Genomic DNA, 16,990 nt, shown 5'->3' with positions numbered 1-16,990 from the left:
TTCTTCCCATTTCATTGATTTTAAGTGATTTTCAGAGCATTTTACCATCTGCTGCCAAATTTATCCAAAGTCATGAATAGGCCTATGCATCACATTTTCAACAGTATCCTGGACACACATTTGTTCTACCGTAGTGAACTGGACACATTTAATTGACTTTAACGTCCTCTGATTGTTACCTTACCTCTAGAATTAACCCGTCGCTGATTTACCAGGCGTTTCGTAGACCTGCCGCCGACGAAAACATTATAATAACGTAACAAATGTAACAACATTTGTAACAAGAACAATAGCCTAATTCTTAAAAAGTTTAGGGTCGAGTTGGCTTTCATGAGAAACTTTAAGCAGGCGCGTGTGTGGTTCTGTGCGTTGCTTTTTCTATTATTTGTATCTGAGAAATACCATGTCCCGATCTAACAGTGTTAGCCCGCCCGGAGTCGGTGCGCCTGGGCTGAGGGGAGGGACTGAACTGAGATCAGCTTGGGGCGAGTCTGAGTATATTGCCAACGGATGCCCATACTCGGCTAGATCTCCGAGCAAAAAGCTCGCCCGTTCGAACAGCAGATGGACTGAAGGAGATGATGATCCCGACCGACAGCCCAGACCAGGACGAGCCACGACAATGGTTAGCAGGGTCAGTTTTAGGTCTAGGTCTGCGTGGCAAGAGCATGGCACTGGAGAGGAGAGTCGAAACAACAACCGATCGTCCCCTAAACACGCAGATGGAGCCGTGGAAGTGAGACCCATATCGGTGGAGTTGGGCTTGGAGGACCGTAGAGTGAAGGGCACCAAACCCGAGGAGGAGGAACTCATGCCCGAAGTTCACATTTCCATGGTCGCGTGCTGCAGCAGCATGATGCAGATTTTCAGATCCAAGAAATTCCAATCGGAGAAGTTGGAGAGGCTGTACCAGCGTTACTTTTTCCGGCTCAACCAGAGCAGTTTGACCATGCTCATGGCCGTTTTGGTGCTCCTGTGCGCGGTCATGCTGACATTCCATTGCGCGGGGGGAGGATACCGGATAGCTTACGTTGTGGTCTTTTCCTTGGCCATCTTACTTATCCTCATCTTGATGGTGGTGTGCAATCGGAACGGGTTTCATCAGGATCACATGTGGATAGTCTGCTATGTGGTCATTCTAGTCGTGCTGGTATTACAAGTGATCGGGGTCCTCCTCGTACATCCGCAAAGTGCCTCTGAGGGAATTTGGTGGACAGTGTTTTTTATCCATGTCATTTACACACTGCTCCCGGTTCGGATGCGGGCTGCCGTTATTACTGGAGTTATGCTGTCTGCCATCCATGTGGTCGGGTCTTGGAAGTTAAACGAAAAGGATGCCTTTGTATGGAAGCAGGTAAGTCCTGTTTTATACATTTCTTAGTAGGCGACGCATTTATTACTCATGAATAAACTGATATACGTGAAAGTAACTTTACGCATGGAATAATCTACCAAATATTTTTAGTTTAAAGATGGATTTAGGGGGTGCCTTCCATCAAGTGGCAATGTTATTACGCCAGGTTGGAGCATAATTGCTGAGTCAAAGGCCTATTTTATTGCAGATAATTCAATTTCTCATAATTGACCGAATACTCATTAGGGAATACAGGAATGCAATGTCTCTCATTATTGCTAGAACTAATGTTTCCCACATTCAACGCCTTTCACTGGTTAATAGACAGTGACTTATAATGATGCTGAATTTGTCTTGAGGTGCTGTTGATGCTTGTTGCTACGGAAACGGTCTCGATTGACCATTGCTCAGTCCCCTAGTTGTTATCATGGAGAAGACCATTAGCAAAACCATCCATTTAATATTAGATAGCGAAAAAACACGTATACGAAGCCAATCTGAGCGCACTGGGTAAAACGGAAGTTTTAAGAATTTAGGCAAAATAACAGTTCTAGAAGAAGTTCTAGAATTATCAGGCAGAAGGAGATGATAGTGCTGGCACAGATGAGCATCCTCCTGAAGTTAGTGTGTACTGTTTCGGGTTTGTAGACTTTAGAAGAATTGGGATGAAAACATGGGGTTATTTTGTTATTGGGATTTTGCGAAGGATATGCCTATAGAGAAACAACAGTTATATGCTGTTTTGTGTTTTGTGTTTTATTATGTTCCTAATAAAATGTTGAGGCCCACTGCTCTATTTTATTCATTTTAAAAACTTTGACCCTCAGAGTTCTTGATTTGTAAAACTCCATGCGTGTCATCTCTCATTCCCCTCTTATTATTCGGCTTCCTATTGATAATTTGGCGTTTTAATGATATATTTAATAATTTTGATTTGTTTATTTAACCTTATTTAACTAGGCAAGTCAGTTAAGAACAAATTGTTATTTACAATGATGGCCAAACCCTAACCCGGATGACACTGGGCCAATTGTGCGCCGCCCTATTGGACTCCCAATCACGGCCGATTGTGATACAGCCTGCAATCAAACCAGTCTGTAGTGACGCCTTTGACACTGAAATGCAGTTCCTTAGGCCGGTATCATTGCGTCTGTCCTATTGAAATGTGAATTGCTTTACAATAAACTAGGCCTTTATAGATTGTGTCTGAGGGAGGGGAAATGTTTGTCTAGGCCACTTAAATGACTTAGGATGTTTGTAAGAGATAAGACTTTTTTAGTATCAAGTTCTATGTCAAAAGGAAATTGTGTTTGAGAGATCCCCCAGATAATTTTCTATGTGCTCTGTAGAATATCCCCAAAACAATTCAGGAGACTAAGGCTGCATCCCGAATGGCAGTATCCCCTTTATAGTGCACCACATTTAACCTGGACATATAAGACTCTGGTTGAAAGGAGTCCACTAGGGAATAGGATGCTTTTTGGGTCTTTGGGGGTCTCTCTCTCTCTCTCTCTTACACACTCTCTCTTACACTCTCTCTCTCTTACACTCTCCCTCTCTTACACTCTCCCTCTCTTACACTCTCCCTCTCTTACACTCTCCCTCTCTTACACTCTCTCTCTCTCTCTCTCTCTCTCTCTCTCTCTCTCTCTCTCTCTCCCCTTCTCTCTCTCTCTCTCTCGCTCTCTCTCTCTCTCTCTCTCTCTCCCCTTCTCTCTCTCTCTCTCTCGCTCTCTCTCTCTCTCTCCCCCCCCCCTCTCTCTCTCTCTCTCTCTCTCTCTCTCTCTCTCTCTCTCTCTCTCTCTCTCTCTCCCTCTCTCTCTCTCCCCCTCTCTCTCTTTCTCTCTCTCTCTCTCTCTCTCTCCCTCTCTCTCTCATTCTAGATCAGTCTAATCCACTTTCTTTGTCTTTTGATTATATCAGTCAGAGAGTTTGTGATACAGACATGTGACCCTTATATCTAAGTGTGGGAACAGACTGCTGTATTTGTTTATCTTTCCTCACGATCCTGTTGTTTTTACTATATCAGATCTCCCCCTGTTTATATAGGTCCCAGCAGCTCTCCACTGTGGAGCTGTATGTTTATGTAAGCTCCCCAGATGATGCTTGTATCAGGAGTGGTCACATGAATTAGCCCAAGGCACAAATAACCATGCTGGCTGAGTCTTGGCTTGAGATGGTGGCTTTGTATTTTGTGTATGTGCACTGTACTCCAGATGCCTGCAGGGATGACCCGCTTCTTCCGTAAACCACAGTGAGGTAACTTGAACTGTCTAAAAGGTGACAATACAAGAAAAACACTTATAAACATGGTAGTTTAGATACTGGATGCTTATTGGCTAAAATCACCATGAATATGACTTTTAGCCTTTTCACCTTGATAAAATGGCTACATCGACAATAGTTTGACATGCTTCAATATAGTGTTGACTTTCTCTTCTGTCCATCTATGAAGGGTTAATTCCTGGTTTGACAGTTTCTATATTTTAAGGAAGGAGGAGCCCTAGGGAGTTTACACTTGCAGTACCTTCCATATCACCTGGCTTGTCTCTGGCAGACAGTGCCACTGTCCCTTCCCCTGCCTCGCCTGGCTGGAGAGAGGCCTTCAGAGGGGGACGTCCAGTCAGGTGACACACAGCACAGAATGAACCAGCCAGGGCTGTGTGGCAGTTAGCCAGCTCACTCCTCTTCTCCTCTGCTCCCTTCACTTTAGGTCAGTGTGGATGGAGAAAAACGTGGTTCTAGTGCTAATCAGATAAATTGACGTGCTGTACCAAAATTAACGAATGGCTAGAGTCAACGCAATCGCGCATTAGATGACGTATTTTTAGCACTATTTTCAAAAGTACTATAAAACGTTAATTTTTCACATTCTATTTAGTACGCTAGTATGGGTATTCGGACAGGGATCTTATGCTACACAAATATAAGAAATATATATATTTTTATACTTATCCAATCTGTATGTGGTTGGATATATAGCAACCGTTAGTGAGATAGTTGTTCCAGTTGACATGGTGGAGGTCATCTTCATGTGCTGTATTTCCTTCCCTACTCTGTCAGGCATTGAGAGTTGAGACGTAAAAGTTCTGGTCATCTTCCATTACGTTGGCTTCCAACAGAGATTGAATATCACATTGCAAAACACCATAATGTGACGCATTAAGAAATATTCAAACAAAGCTTTACATCTTTATAACTCAAAGGAAAACTGAAAGAGAAGTGTACTCTGCTGTAGTTGGTTGTTCATTCAAAACAACACAGAAAAGTGTAAAATGTTAAGGTAGTTAATTAAAAACAACAAATATATCATTTTAATTATCTCCAAGATATCAAAACATGAGTTGTTTTAACACAAAATGTGGGTCAAATAGTGTTGCATTTGACTCCATGGTAGTTGAATTAATTCTGCCGATTTGACTGTGTAGGTGAGCGGGCTCAAGTCTCTCCTGGCTCCCCTCCAGCTGTAACCAGGTTTGCGGCCACTGTAATTGAATTCCCCTGCGCCGTAACGTGAATCTCCCCCGACAGATCTGCTATTAATTTGCCTCTGAGATTCAACCCCCATGGAAGCATTTAACCAGCTCCTGAGTACTGGAGTATGTGCACTCTAGAACGAGCCCTCGCTGAAAGTGGTCCAGAGACTGAGGCTCTGAATCACCTTGCAGCTAGACCGTTCAAAGGCACTTCAATATTTTGGCACACATACTGTACACAATCCATGTCTCAAGTTTCTCAAGGCTTACATTTTTACCTGTCTCCTCTCCTTCATCTACACTGATAAAGGTGGATTTAAGAAGTGACATCAATCAGGAGTCATAGCTTTCAGTTGGATTCACCTGGTCAGTCTATGTCATGGAAAGAACAGTTGTTCTTAATGTTTTGTACTCTCAGTGTATACTGTACATTATACTTAAGCAATCTGGTAGCCCCAATCTCCCTCTTGTGTCTGTCCATGTCCAGGTGTATTCTATCAGAACAGTTTGGTTTTTGGTTGATTCCCATGACCACATGTACAATGAGGTGTGTGCAAGTAAAAAGGGAAGTCACATTTTGTGGAAAAGTGGTTAGGGTCAAAAGTGGTTAGGGTCAGAAGGGGTTAGGGTCAAAAGGGGTTAGGGTCAAAAAGGGTTAGGGTCAAAAAGGGTTAGGGTCAAAAGGGGTTAGGGTCAAAAAGGGTTAGGGTCAAAAGGGGTTAGGGTCAAAAGGGGTTAGGGTCAAAAAGGGTTAGGGTCAAAAGGGGTTAGGGTCAAAAGGGGTTAGGGTCAAAAGGGGTTAGGGTCAAAAGGGGTTAGGGTCAGAAGGGGTTAGGGTCAAAAGGGGTTAGGGTCAAAAAGGGGTTAGGGTCAAAAGGGGTTAGGGTCAAAAAGGGGTTAGGGTCAAAAGGGGTTAGGGTCAAAAAGGGTTAAGGTCAAAAGGGGTTAGGGTCAAAAAGGGGTTAGGGTCAAAAGGGGTTAGGGTCAAAAAGGGGTTAGGGTCAAAAAGGGGTTAGAGTCAAAAAGGGTTAGGGTCAAAAGGGGTTAGGGTCAAAAAGGGTTAGGGTCAAAAGTTATCCCAGTAGATTGGTGTATTTCCCAGGCGTTTGGAGTTGATCTTGAGGACCAAACGTCATCATCCCCATCACCTCTCAAAAACCACTTTGGCTGTGATCCCCCCCCCCCCCCCCCCCTCCCCCGCACCGTAGATCCTGCATGCACACTGGTTCCAGTATCTTAGCAACAGAAGCCCTTTATCACAACACAACACCATCCAGAACCTCTTAGAGAGATCTTCCCTGCAAGAAGACCTCTGTCTTTTCATCTCTTCACCCTCCCTTCCACCGCTGAGTGTACACTGGCATCCCAAATGGAACCCTATTCCTTATTTAGCGCACTTTTGTGAACTTCATAGGTAATAGGGTGCCATTTGGGACAAGGCCTACAGATGGAGGCTCAAATTGGAGATAATTGGGAAACAGCTGGCCTCAGTGTTATTTACTTTACCCTAACCTAACCTCCCCTCCTACCTCCTTCCTTTATCTTCTAGTATCATGTTAGTTGTTATTACAGAGGTTTTAGGTGTAGAACGTTGATCCAGTCAATATCACATGCAACAGGATCTCTTATGATCTCTTATGCCATTGCATTTCTATTCCTATACTCTTCAGAATTCTCTCTGACCAAAGACACAAAGCAGAGGCTGTAGCTCTGTCCAAATGTTGTCCTCAGGTTTACACGTTATTGATCACTTTATTTACCCCCTTTATTGACGTTCCACTGTCAACAACATGGACATGATTAAGCCTAATCATTACAGAGGGAGGCACCATGGCCCAGTCCACACCTGCTAGATAAAAACAATTCAGAAATACAAGAAAGAGGATAATAACAACAGAAAGAGACCCAGGTATACTGCTTTGAGAAACTGTTGAACAGGGAGACCTTTTTTTGATAATCACAGCAGCTGAGCAGCACCTCTCCTCTCTCTATCCCATCCCTCCGTCCTTGCCTACCCTACCCCGCCAGTCCCTCCCTCCTCTCCTCTCCTCCCTCTATCCCATCCCTCCCTCCTTCCCTACCCTACCCTGCCAGTCCCTCCCTCCTCTCCTCTCCTCCCTCTATCCCATCCCTCCCTCCTTCCCTACCCTACCCTGCCAGTCCCTCCCTCCTCTCCTCCCTCTATCCCATCCCTCCCTCCTTCCCTACCCTACCCTGCCAGTCCCTCCCTCCTCTCCTCCCTCTATCCCATCCCTCCCTCCTTCCCTACCCTACCCCGCCAGTCTCTCCCTCCTCTCCTCCCTCTATCCCATCCCTCCCTCCTTCCCTACCCTACCCTGCCAGTCCCTCCCTCCTCTCCTCCCTCTATCCCATCCCTCCCTCCTTCCCTACCCTACCCTGCCAGTCCCTCCCTCCTCTCCTCCCTCTATCCCATCCCTCCCTCCTTCCCTACCCTACCCTGCCAGTCCCTCCCTCCTCTCCTCCCTCCCATCTCTCCCTCCTAGTGCTGAGTGAATAGTGCTTTTTGAGGTCGGTTCGGCTTCGGTTCGATTATTAAAAAATAATCACAGTTTTCTATTTCGGTTTTGATTATTTTTTTAAACATTCAATGCACTGTGCATTATGTGGGTTGAACGCTGTTAACAACACAGAATTAAACAATTAATACAAGTCCCATGATGGTAGTGACTCTCCATTACTGCTTATTACTTACAGTATTAACCATCATTTACTTTAATAAAATATTTCAGTTCTTGTGTATATTACATTTGTTTTATTTGATGACTTTATTATTTCATTCCAATTCATCATCTCATCTCTATAGAGCTGCTGCCTGCTGTCTTACAAAATCACTATTTTAGTTCTTCAAAGTAAATAAGGCATACTTTTATAACTGCTGAATACCAACAATCAATCACTTAGGTAATGTATTTCGATCACGCAATGGATTATGGTCATTGTAGTTAATTACCACGTGTAGTGGTGATCGTCTATGAAAAGCCACGGGCACAGGAGAGCCATCCATAATGCGTTAACAAGAATCAGCTTTCCAAACGTTACCCTTTTCGGGTGAAGCTCCCAGTTATTGCGCATATAAAATATAAATAGCGCCAATGCACATATTCCTATACAAAAGGTGAAGGGAGATGGATTCTATAAGCTGTGAACGGTAAGAACTGCCCTCTACTCTCACCTGTGCTAATCCTTCCTGGTCACCTGTGCTAATCCTTCCTGGTCACCTGTACTAACTCTTCCTGGTCACCTGTTCTAACCCTTCCTGGTCACCTGTTCTAACCCTTTCTGGTCACCTGTACTAACCCTTCCTGGTCACCTGTTCTAACCCTTCCTGGTCACCTGTACTAACCCTTCCTGGTCACCTGTTCTAACCCTTCCTGGTCACCTGTACTAACCCTTCCTGGTCACCTGTTCTAACCCTTCCTGGTCACCTGTTCTAACTCTTCCTGGTCACCTGTACTAACCCTTCCTGGTCACCTGTTCTAACCCTTCCTGGTCACCTGTGCTAATCCTTCCTGGTCACCTGTACTAACCCTTCCTGGTCACCTGTGCTAATCCTCCCTGGTCACCTGTGTTAATCCTTCCTGGTCACCTGTACTAACCCTTCCTGGTCACCTGTACTAACCCTTCCTGGTCACATGTACTATAACCCTTCCTGGTCACCTGTGATAACCCTTCCTGGTCATCTGTGCTAACCCTTCCTGGTCACCTGTGTTAATCCTTCCTGGTCATCTGTGCTAACCCTTCCTGGTCATCTGTGCTACCCCTTCCTGGTCACCTGTACTAACCCTTCCTGGTCACCTGTGTTAACCCTTCCTGGTCACCTGTACTAATCCTTCCTGGTCACTTGTGTTAATCCTTCCTGGTCACCTGTGTCAATCCTTCCTGGTCATCTGTGCTAACCCTTCCTGGTCATCTGTGCTACCTATATACATGTAACCAGTGACCCATGACCTCAGCATATAGTGCCCACTACTGTACAAAACAAGTTAAAATAACTCTTGATGAGCTTGATCAAATTTATCTGTAGAGAAATGCACAATGTGGGCATTGAGCTCACAAAAAGAAAGAAAGAAATGGAATCAAAATATTTGATCCACATTGGTCAATTACTTGTTTAAAAATGAGAAATAACCAACATTTCGGTTAATCGCTCAGCACTATCCTCACTCCCTCCCTCCCTTTATCCCTCCCCCACCAGTCCCTTCTTCTTGCATCCACCTCACTGCTTTCCTTTCTCACCCGAGTCACTTCGTGTCTCTCTCTCCTCTCCCACACAAACCTCCTCATCAACCTCTCGGTTGCTCTGTTGTTAGTCAGGAGAGTGAATAGTGCCATAGAAATGGAATCCTTCCATATGGAATTCTATTTCTATGAATAGTGCTCTGTCCATGGCCTGTGCCCCAGCCCTTGTCTAAGTGGAAATGGCTTCGGTTGGCTATTTCAGTGTAAACGTTATCAGCACAACTCCCCTTTTTAAACACCTTGATGTCAATCCGTGTCAAAGCCTGGTGTGATTTTTATCCTCTATGGCCCCCACACTCAACTGGAGGACCGTGGGTCCCTGACTAAAAATATAAATAAATACTGTATATGAAGAGTTTATTTCCAAAATGCTATATCCATGTTTTTTCACCAGAAATGATTGCTTATCTTACCTTCACTGGCGTACGGGACACCCCTGCAGACCCACTTGTGGGGGGTGGAGGGGGCACGAGCTGTGAGGGCCCATGCGCTTTGTCATCGATGCTTGTTTTCTAAAATGTAATGTCACGTTTTGCTGAGACAGGACAACCGACAGTTGAGCTCAGCTCAACACTGATTGGCTAATTTTTTAATATTTTTTTAATCAAGTGAGGCCAAATGTGCCATGTCTGCTCCCGCTCCTCCTCCCTGGCGCTCGAGGGCACTAGGCTACCCGTCATCATACACTCCTGTTGCCAACATTACACGCAGCTGCGCTCATTGGACTCACATGGACTCCTTCACTTTGTTGATTACCACCTCTATACCTGTCTGTTCCTTGGTTGTGTTCCCTGTGTCTGCATTGTTCTGTGTTGTGTTTGTTATGTGTTCCTGTCCTGACGCTGTTCCTGTTCCGTTTCATGTCCGTCAGCTAATAGACCTTCACTCCCCGTACCTGCTTCTCATCTCCTGCGCCGCTCCCGTGACAATATGTGACAGAATGCGGACACCAGTACAAGGAGCATCGGGGAGTTCTTTTTGTTTTGTGGGTGACGTCAGACTCGGGGGCCGCCACCGATGAAACCGGGGGTGCCTAAGCCAGCTCGTCGGGCTTCCATGCCCTTGCTGGCTCGAGAGGTTTCCTTGCCTCGGTTGGCTCGGCAGGTTCCCATCCCACGTCATGCTTCAGCCGGCCCATTGGATTTCTACGCCGCAACGGGATCTTCAGGCCTTCACGCCTCAGCCGGTTCGCCAGTCTCCCATGCCTCAACCGGTTCGCCAGGCTCCCACGCCTCAGCCGGTTCGCCAGGTTCCCACGCCTCAGCCGGTTCGCCAGGCTCCCACGCCTCAGCCGGTTCGCCAGGCTCCCACGCCTCAGCCGGTTCGCCAGGCTCCCACGCCTCAGCCGGTTCGCCAGGCTACCACGCCTCAGCCGGTTCGCCAGGCTCCCACGCCTCAGCCGGTTCGCCAGGCTCCCACGCCTCAGCCGGTTCGCCAGGCACCCACGCCTCAGCCGGTTCGCCAGGATCCTACGCCGCAACCGGTTCGCCAGGCTCCCACGCCTCAACCGGTTCGCCAGGCTCCCACGCCTCAGCCGGTTCGCCAGGCTCCCACGCCTCAGCCGGTTCGCCAGGCTCCTACGCCTCAGCCGGTTCGCCAGGCTCCTACGCCTCAGCCGGTTCGCCAGACTCCCACGCCTCAGCCGGTTCTCCAGGCTCCCACGCCTCAGCCGGTTCGCCAGGCTCCCACGCCTCAGCCGGTTCGCCAGGCTCCCACGCCTCAGCCGGTTCGCCAGGCTCCCACGCCTCAGCCGGTTCGCCAGGCACCCACGCCTCAGCCGGTTCGCCAGGATCCTACGCCGCAACCGGTTCGCCAGGCTCCCACGCCTCAACCGGTTCGCCAGGCTCCCACGCCTCAGCCGGTTCGCCAGGCTCCCACGCCTCAGCCGGTTCGCCAGGCTCCTACGCCTCAGCCGGTTCGCCAGGCTCCTACGCCTCAGCCGGTTCGCCAGACTCCCACGCCTCAGCCGGTTCTCCAGGCTCCCACGCCTCAGCCGGTTTGCCAGGCTCCCACGCCTCAGCCGGTTCGCCAGGCTCCCACGCCTCAGTCGGTTCGCCAGGCTCCCACGCCTCAGCCGGTTCGCCAGGCTCCCACGCCTCAGTCGGTTCGCCAGGCTTCCACGTCTCAGCCGGTTCGCCAGGCTCCCATGCCTCAGGCGGTTCGCCAGGCTCCTACGCCTCAGCCGGTTCGCCAGGCTTCCACGTCTCAGCCGGTTCGCCAGGCTCCCATGCCTCAGGCGGTTCGCCAGGCTCCTACGCCTCAGCCGGTTCGCCAGGCTCCCACGCCTCAGCCGGTTCGCCAGGCTCCCACGCCTCAGCCGGTTCTCCAGGCTCCCATGCCTCTGCCAGTTTGTCGGTCTTCCACGCCCCAACCAGCTTGCCCAGCGCTCATGTCTCGGCCGGTTCGCCCAGGGGGTACTGTCACGCCTGCTCCTGCTCCTCCTCCCTGGCGCTCGAGGGTGCAATCGATGGCGATTGCGTTATCTGTGCATCTGTTGGGGCGGTACGCAATTTGTAGTGGGTCTAGAGTATTGGGTAAAGTGAAGGTGATATGATACTTAACTAGCCTCTCAAAGCACTTCATGATGACAGAAGTGAGTGCTACAGAGCAATAGTCATTTAGTTAAGTTACCTTCGCTTTTTTAGGTACAGGAACAATGGTGGACATCTTGAAGCAGACTGGGATAGGGAGAGAATGAATATGTCCGTAAACACTCCAGCCAGCTGGTCTGCACATGGTCTGAGAACGCGGCTAGTGATGCTGTCTGGGCCGGCAGCCTTGCAAGGGTTAACATGCTTAAATGTCTTACTCACGTCGACCATGGAGAACGAGAGCTCACAGTCACTATGTTTTCCTGAAATGATTGAATTTGACAGATACCTAATTGTAGCTTGTATTGGACAGTGGTTTCTTCACGATTGTTGACTTGCTCTTTTATGAAAAAAATAAAAGTACAATACTTTCTCCGTATTTGTAATTGGCTGTAATTGAGAAAAGACACGGGCTGCTGGACCATTAAACCTGTTGGAAATGTTCCACTCTTATGAGCCTTTTTGTGTGGATTTCTGGATTACCTCTTGGCTACACCACTTAATTAAACTTTTCTGGCTTTGGTTAATGTTTGTAGTTGGCATGTTTCACCATGCAGTGCTATCGGCAGTTTAGGTATGTGTGTGGGTGTGTATGATAAACACAATAAAATAAGCACAACGGATAAGTAACGTCATGCTTGGGCTATTCCTGCTCCTTGATGCACCAGGAATCTCTTTTTCCCCACATTCAAGAACGGTTGATTGAACATTCTTTCTCTTTAGACTAAATAGAGTACTCACTTTACACAGTGCTCACTTTACACAGTGCTCACTTTACACAGTGCACAGTGCTCACTTTACACAGTGCTCGCTTTACACAGTGCTCACTTTACACAGTGCTCACTTTACACAGTGCTCACTTTACACAGTGCTCACTTTACACAGTGCTCACTTTACACAGTGCTCACTTTACACAGTGCACAGTGTTCACTTTACACAGTGCTCGCTTTACACAGTGCTCACTTTACACAGTGCTCACTTTACACAGTGCTCACTTTACACAGTGCTCACTTTACACAGTGCTCACTTTACACAGTGCTCACTTTACACAGTGCTCACTTTACACAGTGCTCAGCAATCTTTATTTAAATATTTTTAATTACTGCAATAATCTTTTAGGATGCAACACAAGTTAGGCAAAGTGTGGATGTGTATGTCTGCAAATCAACAGTTATATCATATGCATAGAGAATGTGCAACATCTTTTGAGAAACATATTGAGAGAGATATTCATATTCCTCCTCCCTCTTCTCAATGTAGTTTTCGGGACATGAATTGGCATGAGGGATGCTACGCTGTGTGCTAAATTAGGGTTAGCCTCCGAGCAACACAGACAAATGAAGCCTGTAGAACTGTCCAGAGCTTCTCTCTTTGTCCCTGGTGATCTGGCAGTTAGCGTGGAAGATAACAAACGCCTCATCGATTTTTGGTTTCTCTGTAGATTTCTTTGTTCTTCGATGGCTTTTTTTCTCTCCTGAAACTCAAATTGATTAGTCAAACTGTCTGTTAGGTTGAGATCCCAATAAGAATCTTATTCATTTCTACCAGAGTTCTCATCCGTGGGTAACATATGCTTTAGTGTCACCAATAGGAGTGAGGGACTAGTGAGGAGGAAGTAGACTCCAGAGAGACAAGGGCATCATCCATGTTGTCGTCAATGGAACTGATTCACCTGTGTCATATCATGTGTTGATTCAAATCAGCACAGTACAGTACTGGGCAACAATATGTGGGTTGTCATGTAACCCCAACACCCCAGGCATTGTTGGCTGGAAAGAACTGTATTGCTCCATCGCTTCACACTGTATTGTACCACAGAGCCATAGAATGTATAGAAAACACATTTGGCCCAGCCATGACCTCTGTGTAACCCTCAGTATTTGCCCCTGACATGATTGTCCATTCACACTGTGTTGACATTGAAGCTGAATCGTGGTCCGAATATAGCATGAGCTCCTCTCCAGGAAAATAAACGTGTTATATGGTACCTGCCAGGCAAATGAACCATCCTCTGCCCTGTCTGATATTCAAATTCATTTCTAGCCATTCTGAGTGAGTTTGTCTACTTGAGTTTGTCTACTTGAGTTTGTCTTGCCTCTATGCAAAGCTTTAGCCTATCTCTGGTGCTAGACACAAAAAACAAAGGAAATTGATCTATGTCGAACACTTACGGCCAAATCAAATGCTATCCATCATTTTTTCTACAAGCTTATGTTCACTACAAGCAGAAGTACGCCACTGACAGGATGTAAGGGAAAAGTGCAACATGTATTATTATTTTTATTTATTTTACTAGGCAAGTCAGTTAGGAACAAATTCTTATTTCCAATGACGGCCTACTGGGGAACAGTGGGTTATCTGCCTTGTTCAGGGGCAGAATGACAGATTTTTACCTCGTCAGCTCGGGGATTCGATCCAGCAACCTTTCGGTTACTGGCCCAACACTCTAACCACGGGCTGGTTACCTGCCGCCCCATTATGTATGTCAGGGGTAACATGCAATGTATTATGTTGAGTGTGTAATGTACAGTGTCTATTTTGTATACAGTAGTACTGTGTGTCTAAGACAATTTTCCCCTTGAGGACATTAAAGTCCGTCCTATCCTGTACTTTCCTAGTATGACTCGGTTATAGCAAGAGTAAACTCTGGAGAACCTGGCATACTCCAATTGGGTTGTTTGGCTCTGTCACCTCCTTGCGATTTGTACTAATCTTAAAAGATGCCATAAAAACACCCCCACAGAAAAACCTTCTCCCACAGAACAGATGTAGGTTGTTAGGCTACGTTTACACAGGCAGCCCAATTCTGATCTTTTTTATAGCATCTTTTAAGAGTAGTACAAGAACATAATGCAGATGTTAGTAATGGACTTTGGTGCAAGACAAGTTACTCCCTAACAAATGTTGAATCTGATCCTAGTCAGATTGACCACATTACCATTTGAGACGGGTGATTGTATGCATTTTCCTCGTTGAGCAGACCTTGGGAGTGAGGACACTGCTTGAAACTGAAACCTCTTGGTGCTCAATGACCTTTTTTGACATTTTATCTGAGCCATCAGATTTATCATCCAGTCAGTGGACTGTCTTGTGTTCTGTTCCGTCACGGTCGCTGAGAGAGAGAGCACAATGCAGAACAAAGAGGGAGAGAGAGAGACATAGTGTAAGAGAGAGGGAGAGAGAGAGAGACATAGTGTACGAGAGAGAGAGAGAGAGAGGCAGTGTAAGAGAGAGGGAGAGACATAGTGTACGAGAGAGAGAGAGAGAGAGGCAGAGTAAGAGAGGGAGAGACATAGTGTGAGAGAGAGAGACATAGTGTAAGAGAGAGAGAGATAGAAAAGTCTGCAGCACCCGGCCTCAACCTACTAGAATCTGAAGTCAAATGTCTACTGTTTGCTGATGATCTGGTGCTTCTGTCACCAACCAAGGAGGGACTACAGCAGCACCTAGATATTCTGCACAGATTCTGCCAGACCTGGGCCCTGACAGTAAATCTCAGTAAGACCAAAATAGTGGTGTTCCAAAAAAGATCCAGTCGCCAGGACCACAAATACAAATTCCATCTAGACACCATTGCCCTAGAGCACACAAAAAACGATACATACCTTGGCCTAAACATCAGCGCCACAGGTAACTTCCACAAAGCTGTGAACGATCTGAGAGACAAGGCAAGAAGGGCATTCTATGCCATCAAAAGGAACATAAAATTCAACATACCAATTAGGATCTGGCTAAAAATACTTGAATCAGTCATAGAGCCCATTGTCCTTTATGATTGTGAGGTCTGGGGTCTGCTCACCAACCAAGAATTCACAAAATGGGACAAACACCAAATTGAGACTCAGCATGCAGAATTCTGCGAAAATATCCTCTGTGTACAACGCAGAACACCAAATAATGCATGCAGAGCAGAATTAGGCCAATACCCACTAATTATCAAAATCCAGAAAAGAGCCATTAAATTCTACAACCACCTAAAAGGAAGCGATTCCCAAACCTTCCATAACAAAGCCATCACCTACAGAGAGATGAACCTGGAGAAGAGTCCCCTAAGCAAGCTGGTCATGGGGCTCTGTTCACAAACACAAACACACCCCACAGAGCCCCAGGACAGCAACACAATTAGACCCAATCAAATCATGAGAAAACAAAAATATAATTAGTTGACACATTGGAAAGAATTAACAAGAAAACAGTGCAAACTAGAATGCTATTTGGCCCTAAACAGAGAGTACACAGTGGCAGAATACCTGACCACTGTGACTGACCCAAACTTAAGGAAAGCTTTGACTATGTACAGACTCAGTGAGCATAGCCTTGCTATTGAGAAAGGCCGCCGTAGGCAGACATGGCTCTCAAGAGAAGACAGGCTATGTGCACACTGCCCACAAAATGAGGTGGAAACTGAGCTGCACTTCCTGAAATCCTGCGAAATGTATGACTATATTAGAGAGACATATTTCCCTCAGATTACACAGATCTACAAAGAATTTGAAAACAAGCCTAATTTTGATAAACTTCCATATCTACTGGGTGAAATTCCACAGTGTGCTATCACAGCAGCAAGATTTGTGACCTGTTGCCACAAGAAAAGGGCAACCAGTAAAGACAAACACCATTGTAAATACAACCCATATTTATGCTTATTTATTTTCCCTTGTGTACCCTTAACCATTTGTACATCGTTGCAACACTGTATATATACGTAATATGACATTTGTAATGTTTTTATTGTTTAGAAACTTCTGTATGTGTAATGTTTACTGTTCATTTTTATTGTTTATTTCACTTTTGTATATTATCTACCTCACTTGCTTTGGCAATGTTAACACATGTTTCCCATGCTAATAAAGCCCCTGGAATTGAATTGAGAGACAAACCTTGACAAAGTACAGGCTCAGTAAGCACAGCCTTGCCATTGAGAAGGGTAGACACAGGAAAACCTGGCTCCCTGTAGAGGAAAGGCTGTGCAACCACTGCACAACAGCAGAACCTGAGACGGAGCTGCATTTCCTGACAAAATGTCAAAAATATAAAACAATTAGAGAGTGTCATTTCTCCAAATTTGAAACCCTTATTCAAGGTTTCAAAGTCTTCTCTGATGAGAGTAAGCTACCCATCCTGTTGAGGGAGGACGCAGAGAGCTGTGGGTTGGCAGCGCACTACATTGCTGCCTGCCATAAGATGAGGGACAGTTTCTGACAGACCAATCAACCTGCACATGTCCTCTACTGTATGCTTATTGTTATTGTTCAATGTATGGTTATTTTGACCCTTGGTTATTGTTGTTACTGTTGTAAGAGAGAGAG

At 46.1% G+C, this 16,990-nt stretch overlaps 1 protein-coding gene across 2 annotated transcripts in view; it reads left to right on the top strand.

The window, feature by feature from the left end:
- Positions 1-403: 403 nt before the first annotated feature.
- Positions 404-16,990, top strand: part of LOC139380844 (adenylate cyclase type 5-like) — a 121,265-nt gene continuing 104,678 nt past the window's right edge. For both annotated transcript variants that reach the window (XM_071123946.1, XM_071123944.1), the window contains exon 1: positions 404-1,354. In XM_071123946.1, coding sequence (XP_070980047.1) covers positions 404-1,354 — 951 coding nt within the window. The remainder of the gene's footprint in view (positions 1,355-16,990) is intronic.

Source organism: Oncorhynchus clarkii, chromosome 22 (genome assembly GCF_045791955.1).
Source record: "Oncorhynchus clarkii lewisi isolate Uvic-CL-2024 chromosome 22, UVic_Ocla_1.0, whole genome shotgun sequence".
Lineage (NCBI taxonomy): Eukaryota > Metazoa > Chordata > Actinopteri > Salmoniformes > Salmonidae > Oncorhynchus > Oncorhynchus clarkii.
This window is presented reverse-complemented; position numbering and strand designations above follow the sequence as displayed.